Here is a 10,924-nt window from a genome sequence, read left to right as displayed (position 1 = left end):
AGTCACTACACACACGTCGAATGCGAGGCTTGCCACCAAAGCTTATACGTGTAGTCAGCTGCTAAGCTGAAACTTCGAAAAATCATGACTTCCTCATACGAAGTCAGATTTGGGCGTTCTTTTTATCGAACTTCTCAGTTTAACGAATACTACGAATTTTGTTTAGATCACTAAGGCTAAAAAGTATTTTACCAAAAAATCACTTTTTACGACATTCAGCACCGTGCTGGTTTTGTCGCGAAATTTCGATAAGTCATAACTTCTTCGTTATAACTCGGATTTTGGTATTCTTTATATCCCCGAAATACTTGTTTCGACCACTACAAATTTATGTAAGGATATCGGCTTTATCTCACACTTTAATTTTGACGCTTATTCTTATTCTTAATTAATTAAACCCTAATAATTAAGCATAAAACAGATAATTCACATAACTCCTTTTCATTTCTTCAAAATGAGTTACAAAGGTTAACCTAGGCTATCATCTCAATATAAATGCCTAGGATAGAAACACGAGTGTTAGATATTTTGGTATTGACAGTTCGGGAATCTGTCATCCAGCAGCTGGGGTTGAGTCTGCGGGACTTCAGCAGTGTGGGATTGTGTCTATGGGATTTCAGTAGTGTGAGGTGAGTTACCTTCCAGTGGGAGTGGGTCTACGGCCACATTGTCGGCCCACTAGTAGGAGTTGTTTGTTGGATAATCGTCTTTGTGATAATTATCTGGTGTGTTGTTATCTGATATGTTTTATGTGCTAGGATGCTATGACATATGTGTTAGTAGTGGTAGGGGTGATATAGCCCTAGTTACCGGTTGAAAGATACTGAAGGGGTAGATAGTACCCATGCATGCCTAGTAGTATGATCATGATATGTTATTATGTGGTAGTAGTAGGGGTGAAATAGTCCCTGGATACCGGTTGAAAGTTACCGAAGGGTTAGGTCGGGCACCTAGATATGACTGACAATATATCCATGTATGTTATGCTATGTTATTGTGTGGTAGTGGTAAGGGGGTGAAATAGTCCCTGGTTACCGGTTGAAAGATAGCGAAGGTGAGGTCAGATCCCGGTTACCAGTTGAAAAAGACCGAAGGGTAGGCCAGCACCCAGATATGCTAGGTGGTTACCGGTTGAAAAATACCGAAGGGGTAGGTCGGGCACCCAGATATGCCTGACAGCATGTTAGTAGTATGGTATGTGGTATGATGGGGGAACTTACTAAGCTTTGTGCTTACGGTTTACAATATTGGTTTCAAGTACTCGTTTTCAAAGGAAAGGAGTCGGCTTGATCGCAGCGCATCACACTATGTTTTCTGCACATGAGATCTTTGGGATTACACTCTGATATTATCTTATGATAACATGTTTTGGTTATTTCTACTTTGGTTCTTGACATGGGATGGATGTTTTATTACTTATGGTTTTATAATAACTTAAATAAAAACGAAATTTTTGGTCTTGAAATTTGGGATGTTACACTAGAGATGATTTCTACCATCATAAAGCCTTTGTTCTAAGTAAATTCAATGATTCAATGCTAAACCAAAGAAATAAACCAACAATTGCTCATTCAAGTACCAAGCTCATGATTAAAGTATTAAACAAGCATAAGAAATATGAACTAGAATCGTAAACATAAGATAAATGACAAGTAAGCATGAATCCTTCAAAAACCCACAAATATCCAAGGGTTTTAGCAAAAATCAACCAAAATAGAGAAACTAGCCACTCATGGCAACAAAATAACAATCACAAAAGTGTTTTTGCATCAAGAATCTACCAATTACTTAGAAAGATGTGAAGTAATGAGCATCAAGCTCCAAAATCATCTCTAATGGTCTCCAATGGTGGAAAATCGAAGTGAATGCTGAAAGATCCAACCCCCAAGGTAAATGGTGAGCAAAATGACCAAAATGCCCAAAAGTGTGTAGTTGCACGGGTACCCTCGTAAGCGTTGCGCGACTAAGACTCCACCCTCGAAAGTCTTCTTGGAATCTTATTGGTCCATTTTTTCCACTACACCACTCCACTACCCAAGATTCCATTGGTCCCCTCCATGCCTCACATGATTCAAATTTGGCCAATCACCTTCAAGCTTTTATTATTGATAGTTCATGCCCAAAATAAGAATCCATGACCCATCTTCAAATCCCACTTCATCCAAATCTTCAACTTTTTAAGCCCAAATCTCCTTTGATCGATCCGTAAAGCCTAATAATGCATCGAAAAGCCCACCAAGCCCAACTCCAGTCAAACCGCAACCGCAACGAGCACCAAAACCCTGCAAAATATCTCATGCAAAATAGAAAGTACCCGACACGATCCATGATAAAGAAAATAAAGAATATACAATGCAATACTAATAAAAATAGCTAAAAATATACTAAAATAAACTAATAAAAATAAGGAAATAAAATATGCTATCATTAACAATTATGTGTGTTTCCCCATTTGAGAATATTTCAAGTGCAAGAAAATAATACAAGGTTCGAACATCGGTCGTAGCTTTACTAACATCAAATTTGACAATTCTCTTTTTATTTATAGACAAGGTGATCAAATCGCATACTTACTTCTCTATGTGGATGATATTGTCTTAACTGTCTCATCCACTAGTCTTATTCAGTAGCTCATTGCTTCTCTCCAGTCAGAGCTCACCATTACTGATTTATGGGCTCTTAATTATTTTCTTGGTGTTGTTGTCACCCGTGACAGACATGACATGTTTTTATCTTAGCAAAAATATGTCACAGAGATTCTAGACTGTACAGGTATGCTTGATTGCAAACCCATCCAGACCTCGGTGGACACATTTTCCAAGTTTGATGGTACCAACCACTATCTTAGATCCGAACTTATATTGCAGTTTAGTTGCTACTGTAACGCACGCGTTTCGAGGCTAAGCATTGATTCGATAATGTAATAGTCAAGGTCAACCATTGTAACCTATTTTAAAGTAATAAAGACGAGTCACTTGAATATGATGTACATTATGTGATTATATATTTGTTGGTAAAGATATAATAAAAATAATCATAAAAAATAAAACGCTAGATAAGTCTCATACCTATGAAGAAAGTTGTAGTGATCGTGACAAGGAGTATGGGGATATAAAGAACGCCGAAATCCGAGTTATAACGAAGAAGTTATGACATGTCGAAGTTTCGCGACAGAACCGGCATGACACTGCGCGACATAAAATTGAGTTTACGATAAAGTTCTTTTTAGCCTTAGCAATCTAAACGAAATTCGTAGTGTTCGCTAAACCGAGAGCATGCATAAAAAGAACGCCCAAATCTGACTTCGTAGGAAGAAGTTATGATTTTTCCAAGCTTCAGATTAACAGTACACAGCCTGGAGTTCTAATAGTAGATCGAACGGTTTTCGGCCCACACAACCTCAACAAGAATCGAGGGTCTCGTTAATAGTAGCTCAACGGTAAAAAGACAGACGAAAACAGATGACGGATGAAGAAGTTATTAATTTTTAACGGACTTTTTCTGTCCCAACTTGTTAAAAATATAACTTTAAAAATAAAGTCAAAATTAGCTAACGGAGTCAAAACGAAAGTTATAGAGTACGGCCCCACCTATGCGTGGATATAAAGAACGTCGAAAACGGATCTTGTACGTGAAATTTACGAATTTTTGAAGTCAGGAGTGCAAATTGCGAGACTGTCCGAAGAAGAACGCCCCGCGTAGAGGAGGAATGCCCCGTGTTCTCGCAAAACTAGGTCCGAAGTGAGCCACGATGCATCATCCGATGGTTGACATGCAAACGGTACGAACGCGCTGCCTACCCTCGTACGCACAGCATTCCAAGAACGCCCAGCGTACCACCGAAGGTACGCAAAACGTAGTCAACAGCTTCGGCTATAAATAGGATGCGAGGCTTGCATTTTTCTCACAACTTTTAAGCCACACTTTCTCTCTTTACTCTCTCTCTCTCTCTCTCTAGCCTCCCAAAACACCCCCGCTTCCTACGGAACCTCCCTAGCACTAGAAGAAAGCCTCGAAGCACCCGAAGTCTCCGAGAAAAAGAGTTTTTCGGTTTGAAACTCTGCCCGTGCAGAACCCGATTTTCAACAGAAACCCGTTGTTTTGTCAAAGGAGATTATTTTAAGAAGCAAAGCATTGTCCGAATCACCACCTTATCAAGTGAGTGCATAGTTACTTTTATCTTACACATAGATATGAAGTATTTTACATAAATTACGTGCTATGTGTGCATATTTACTTGAGACCTATGCTAGATGAAAGATTTAAACTTCTTTGTCTTTCAAATCTAAACTGTATATGTATTTTGTTTTCATATCTGAACACTTTCTTCAGATCTAGAATGTATATGTATTTTGTTTTTAGATCTGAACATTTTCTTCAGATCTAGACTGTACATGTCTTTTGCTTTCAGATCTGAACTTTTTTCTTCAGATCTAAAACTATAGATGTATTTTATATCTATAAATATGTTGGGTAGAACATGGGTAGATAAATGATGATGGATGAAAGAGGATATAGATGAATATTGGTAGCTGCGCCACAACCTGTATATGTTTTCGAACTACGAGGTACTCTAAACATCCTAGCAGCTACGCAAAAGGAAAATATTGGCAGTTGCGCCTAATAGAGAATGTCATAATCCTGGCAGCCGTGCCTAAATGATAATATTGGCTGCTGCACCTAATGGATAACATTGGCAGTTATGTCATAGGCAAAGATGGACTTCGTGCCTATTCCCTAGGAGAATCCTTAGGAATGAAAAAGTGAATGATTGATGATTCTTAGGGTAGACCCTTAAGAGTAAAGAAGATAATGGGGATGGGTAATTGGGTTGATTGTTTGATGTTTAAACATAATAAGTATATTATTATGGGTTGAAAACCCTATGTACTCACCAAGTTTCCCAACCTGACCCACTCAATTTATTTGTATCACAAGTGTCGATATAAAGCTACGCTACACCGAGAGATTAAAGAGATATAGATCACTAGTGTAAATGAATGTAATTTTTGTTTATGCTTATGTTTCTGTATTGACGTTGACATCCCAAAGTTTTAAAATGAATAAATGCTTTGATAATATATTTATCATGTTTTTTTGGGAACAAAATTCTGTAACACTTTTCTTTAATAAGTTACTCTGATTTTATTCTAAAGCATAAACGAAATCGATCTTTTCTGGCCGTGAAAATGGGGATGCCACAGTTGCAGTTCAATATTTAACATCTATTAGACTAGATATTACATATGCTTTTCAGCAGGTTTGTCTCTATATGCACGATCCTTAGGAGCGTCATTTCATAGCTCTCAAGAGCATTTTATGTTACCTTCAGGGCACACTGGATCATGGTCTTCAGTTATACGTTTCTCCATCTCGGGGTCTTATTTCTTACTCTGATGTGGACTGGATTGGTTGGCTCTCTATGAGGCGCTCCACTTCTGGCTATTGTGTGTTTCTTGGTCAGAATCTTCTTTCATGGTCGTCTAAACGACAAGGTACGATTTCCCGATCTAGTGTCGAAGCATAGTACCGGGGTGTTGCGAACGTCGTTGCTAAGACATGTTGGCCTCACAACCTGTTACGCGAGTTACTTTATCACCCTCTTACTACTACCTTGGTCTATTATGATAATGTTAGTGCGGTTTACTTGTCCATGATCCCGGTTCAACACCAACGCACTAAACATATAGAAATCAACATTCATTTTGTTCGTGATCAGGTTGTTGTGGCTCATATACGTGTCCTTCATGTCCCCTCTTCATCTTGGTACATTGACATCTTCACCAAAGGTTTACCGTCTTCTTTGTTTTTTTAACTTTAGATCTTGTCCGAATGTTCAGTCTCAATCTCCGGTTCATACTATTGGGCAGTGTTGTAAAAATCCCGATTAGGTCCCGATTAATCTCCGATTAATCCCTAGGCGCTACTCGACCGATTAGAGAGCGCCTAACGATTAATCCATACATACGAAATGACTGAGACAGTAGAACCCGATGAAATTTTAACACTTTGAAGAAGTTATATCTCAATAGAAAGTATTTGAGGTATGATTAGTGTTGTATTTATCATATTAACCTATTTTGTTATGATATTCCTGATATTTTTGAACTTTTATATGATATTAGTCATATTTAATTTTTTAAAATCTTACAAATTAGCAATTAATGGTCCCCGATTAATCCCTCGATTAATCTCCGCCTAGCCGATTAATCCCTTAACCCCAGTCCACTGACTAGATAACGTCGAACGATTTTTACAACCTTGCTACTGGGGGATATTAGACATCATTATATTTATTTATATAGCCTTTGTATTTGTGGTATGTATGGCCCAATGTATAGCAGCCCGTATTGTGTGTGTATCTTTATGTATTCGTAGCCCATTTGTTGTGTGTTTATCTTTATATATATCGTTTAATGAAATAAATTGGAATCATGGGAAAATATAGATTGTAACATACTCTTTTAATTTTTATCAAACTAAAAAGGTGAACTACAAACCATGTGTTTTATTACAAAATGTATTAATATTTTGTGTTTAAAAATACATAGAAAACGAAACATAATAAACAAGCTTTGAAAACTAAATTAACATAGTTTGTTTGTTGTTAAACATATACATGCATAAGGTGTATGCACGCATTAATTTTATTTTACTTATGTAATAAATCGTCGCATATATATATATATATATATATATATATATATATATATATATATATATATATATATATATATATATATATATATATATATATATATATATATATATATATATATATATATATATATATATAATCAACTTCAAATGCCCAATTGACGTTGCACCTCCAAGATGGTTGTAGCAGAGTTTTTAAGTTGTCGAGACTCCTCTTCAGTAAGATGTAAATTTGTCACACCCAACACTCCATTCCTTCCGAGTTGTGTTGGCAAGCTAAGAAACACCTCACCATCATCAATGCCATACAACCCTTTGGCTAGCACTGAAACAGGGTGGACCTTGTGTTGGTCCCTTAGTATTGTCCGAGCTAGGTTAGCAACAGAGTAACCAATAGCCCATGACGTATAACCCTTCAAACCTATTACTTCGTATGCACCTTGGACAACTTCTTTATGGATTTTCTCCAGTGTTTGCTTCTCGTAGGCAATTTGTTGCCTTTCTAAGAAGCTAAGTATTGGTACCCCACCTACGCTTATGCTTGACCATAGTGCCACTGACGAGTCTCCATGCTCTCCCATGATATATGCCTAAAGGGAATAAATGTATAGAAAGTTCAGCAAAATGTAAAAAATATTGCTAGAGTATCATCAATGCATACTTTAATGGTATGTCTAATAGTTGTTTGGCAAAAAGGTGGTATGTTTCACATTAAAATGATTAAACTTTATGGTTACAAGATGTCTTGTTTGCGGTTCTAACATTCAAATGGATACGAATGTGAATAGTAAGGTCATTCAATTCTTGGATAAGAAAAATAAAATTTTTTAAATATTTGTTCCATTAAATTTTATAGAGTTAAATATATTATAGGAAAATTTTGGTTGAATTGTAAAAGGAGTAGAATGGATACTCTTACGGTTATAAAAACAAACTATTAATATACAATTTAATTTTCAATGTAATCACATCATCGTTTATTTTTCAACAGATCTTGTGAATGAATCAGTTAAACTAAAGCATGTAGGAAAAAAAAGTCAATTCAATTGTTGAATCATGTTTTACTATAATTTTGGTGTGTGTTATCCTTTGTTTATTGCAGTGATTTAGCATAACAGATTTTCTTATAAGATCTCCTGGAAGGTCTCGTTACTATCCAAGCGAACATCGATCTCGCGAAGTATCAGGGCCGGCTCTATGTTGAGCTTTTTTAAGCAAGGGCTTAGGGCCCCCAATTCTAAGAGGCCCCATATTCTCCAAAGTCTAAAAGTTTAGTCCATTAAAAAATCTAATCCATTAACCATAAAATAAATGAAGCGGAAGAATAAATCAATGACCGCTGCATTAATGAAACTAAAATGACATTGTATTCTTCTACCGATTTTGATTTTTGCGACATATTCATCTTCCGAGTATAACAAAGGCCAAAGGACCCCAAATTTTTGGGACGCTTTGAGCCCCCAAAATGGTTGAGCCGCCCATGTGAAATATATATAAAGTTTGAGTTGCTACATTAATTTTGGGTCTTCAACATGCTTTCTTGTGGGGTTCGGCGCATCCCAAATTGTTACCGTAGATCCAAAGCTTGTGAGGTTCGGAGCATCCCCCATCAAACAATCGCCATTACAAAGAGGTGGCATATGGCCAATAGTGTGCCGCTGTCGGAGTCGCTTATTTACATTATGAAGTTTATTTGCAAGCAGGATTTGTTGTCTTTGGAGCAGAAGTTTGGTTCATGTTTTCGTTTTCAAGCCTATTTGATAGTTTGGTAGCTTCTCCTTATTAGTTTCCCCTAATTTTGTTTAGATTTTTTCCTTCTTAGGCGACAAGTATTTCTAGTTTTCATACTTCCTTTTGCAGTATATTTTGTCCAGCCGGTTTCTTTTAATATAATTTGCTTTGCGGTTCAAAAAAAAAAAACGCGGCTAGTATTTTTATCTGAAAGTTGTTTAATCGTGTTTTGTTTTTTGTATAATTTTGATAGAAACAATAAAACAGTAATCACTCGTGAAACTAACTCACCTGCACATCTTGAGCATTGACATTAAGATGATCCGCAATGAGGAACCGAAACCGAGACGAATCCAAATTTGTGCCCGACCCGATAACCCGATTAGGGGGAAACCCAGATAATTTCCATGCAACATACGTCAAGACATCCACCGGATTAGACACGATCAACAGAATAGCCTCCGGCGACGCAGCTGTTAACGGTGGAATTATGGTGGAAAATAGAGCTAAATTCCTCTGCAGCAAATTTAGCCTCGATTCCCCTGGTATCTGCCGGGCACCGGCTGTGACGATCAGAATATCAGAACCAACCGTGCTGGAATAGTCAACGGAAGCTGAGATGGTGGTTCGTGGAAGGAATGCAGCAGCGTGCTGGAGGTCAAGCATCTCACCGCGGAGCTTGTCTTGATCGACGTCGACAAGTGCTAGCTCGTCAGCTAGGTCTTGCGTGAGGATGGTCTGTGCAACAGCCATACCGACGTTTCCCACACCAATAACAGAGATTTTGGTGGTGCGTCTGGTGGGTGGCGGCGGTGATGCACCATGGATGGGCTTGAAGAAGGATTGAGCTATGTCTAACCCCCCTTGTCCAAGAACTAACGATGAAGCACTTTTCTGCATTTTTGTTATTCTTCTTTCTGGTAAGTATGTATTTGAAATGGATTGTGGTGGATTTGATAAAAAGGCACGAGTGACTATTTATAGTATAAAAAAAGGCTCAACACTTTTCTTTTAAGTTCATAAATGTCAAAATCAAGAAGAGTCAATTAATTTATTATTAAATATTAACTTTTTTAAAAAATTTTGCAATTTATATTCATTTGAATTTTAATGAAGACTCCTTGGAAGAGAATCGACATCAACATTGACAAATGACAACGTGAGATTAGTCACTTGGCACAAAGATGTATCTTTTAGATTGAAGGTATCCGTGCTAATCTAGATGTAGACGAATTTTATTAATTTTGGATACATACTATTAACCATTAACGAAACCGTTTAAAAATAAAAACTCATTGATAAATGCAGATTATCCATTAAAATCTAAACCAATACTTGTCCAAAAAGCAACACATTTATAATACTGTAGTATATTTTCTTACCTATTATCTAATAGACCGTTATAACTAAAACAATACATAATGATCTAACCATGTTTTAAATTTCATGGATAAACCAAATAAATTTTAAAAATGTCATTTAGTAAAGAGATTTTAAGAAAAAAAGTAACATCACTTTTAATGTAATGAACTTTTGATCAAAGACACCATGGTTGAATATTTTTAAGCTTTAGAATATAGAAACCATATGGGTGGGTTCCGGTATATCTTCGAGAATCGAGATATCTTATCAGTTTTACTTTTCAAATTTTATAGTTATCGTATATAAGCTCTCGGTAATTCTTTTATATATATATATATATATATATATATATATATATATATATATATATATATATATATATATATATATATATATATATATATATATATATATATAGTTTTACTTTTCAAATTTTATAGTTATCGTATATAAGCTCTCGGTAATTCTTTTATATATATATATATAGTTTTACTTTTCAAATTTTATAGTTATCGTATATAAGCTCTCGGTAATTCTTTTATATATATATATATATATATATATATATATATATATATATATATATATATATATATATATAATAATAATAATAATAATAATAATAATAATAATAATAATAATAAGTTTTTCAATTAACGTTGGGTCCGATCAACATTTATTTCAATGAAACTTTGGATTCGTTTTCAAATTGACAACTGCCGGTATATAAGACCATGTTTATTGGTGATCTTAAAGTCAATCGTTCGTCAGGAAAAAAATAAGTAAATAATATATACAAACTATTTTGATTTGGCTTCTAGTCCAGCCGTATCTGGTGTTTTCCTCTTTTCTTGAGTTTGAGGGTTCGAGTTCCGTCGTGGACATAAGTGGATTTAATAAGTAGTTTAGGAGTATGTATGGTTGTCAAAATCACGATCCTACCGTCACTTGATTTTTTCTTTCTCTTTTTTTTTTTTTTTTGCAAATGAAATTTTTTTACCGTTTTATGTCTAATACCCTTTACCAATTTATCACTTATCATTTTTTGTTGTGACTTATGACTAATATTTTGAAGTTTTATAACTTTTGAACGAAAATTTGAATTTTTGAATTATTTTCATGATTAAAATTATATTTTATTTTGTGGGATCTTAGGATATCGGTCCCGATCTTA

General features: G+C 35.5%; 1 protein-coding gene across 1 annotated transcript; it reads right to left on the bottom strand.

The window, feature by feature from the left end:
* Positions 1 to 6,775: 6,775 nt before the first annotated feature.
* Positions 6,776 to 9,346, bottom strand: LOC145091323 (L-lactate dehydrogenase B-like). Its single transcript, XM_079029021.1, has 2 exons — positions 8,680 to 9,346; positions 6,776 to 7,247 (listed from the first exon to the last, which is right to left on the bottom strand). The coding sequence occupies exons 1-2, from the start codon at positions 9,286 to 9,288 to the stop codon at positions 6,804 to 6,806; spliced, it is 1,053 nt and encodes a 350-aa protein (XP_078885147.1). The 5' UTR covers positions 9,289 to 9,346; the 3' UTR covers positions 6,776 to 6,803.
* Between the last annotated feature and the right edge of the window lie 1,578 nt (positions 9,347 to 10,924).

Source organism: Lactuca serriola, chromosome 3, assembly GCF_051521515.1.
Source record: "Lactuca serriola cultivar US96UC23 chromosome 3, Lser_US96UC23_V15, whole genome shotgun sequence".
NCBI lineage: Eukaryota > Viridiplantae > Streptophyta > Magnoliopsida > Asterales > Asteraceae > Lactuca > Lactuca serriola.
The sequence above is the reverse complement of the archived record's forward strand: the minus strand, read 5'-3'. Positions and strand labels throughout refer to the sequence as shown.

Coding starts and splice junctions, on each gene's coding strand:
- LOC145091323 (XM_079029021.1), bottom strand. CDS start 9,288: ATGCAGAAAAGTGCTTCATCGTTAGTTCTTGGACAAGGGGGGTTAGAC. Junction 7,248..8,679: donor TCAATGCTCAAGATGTGCAG/GTGAGTTAGTTT, acceptor TATTCCCTTTAG/GCATATATCATGGGAGAGCA.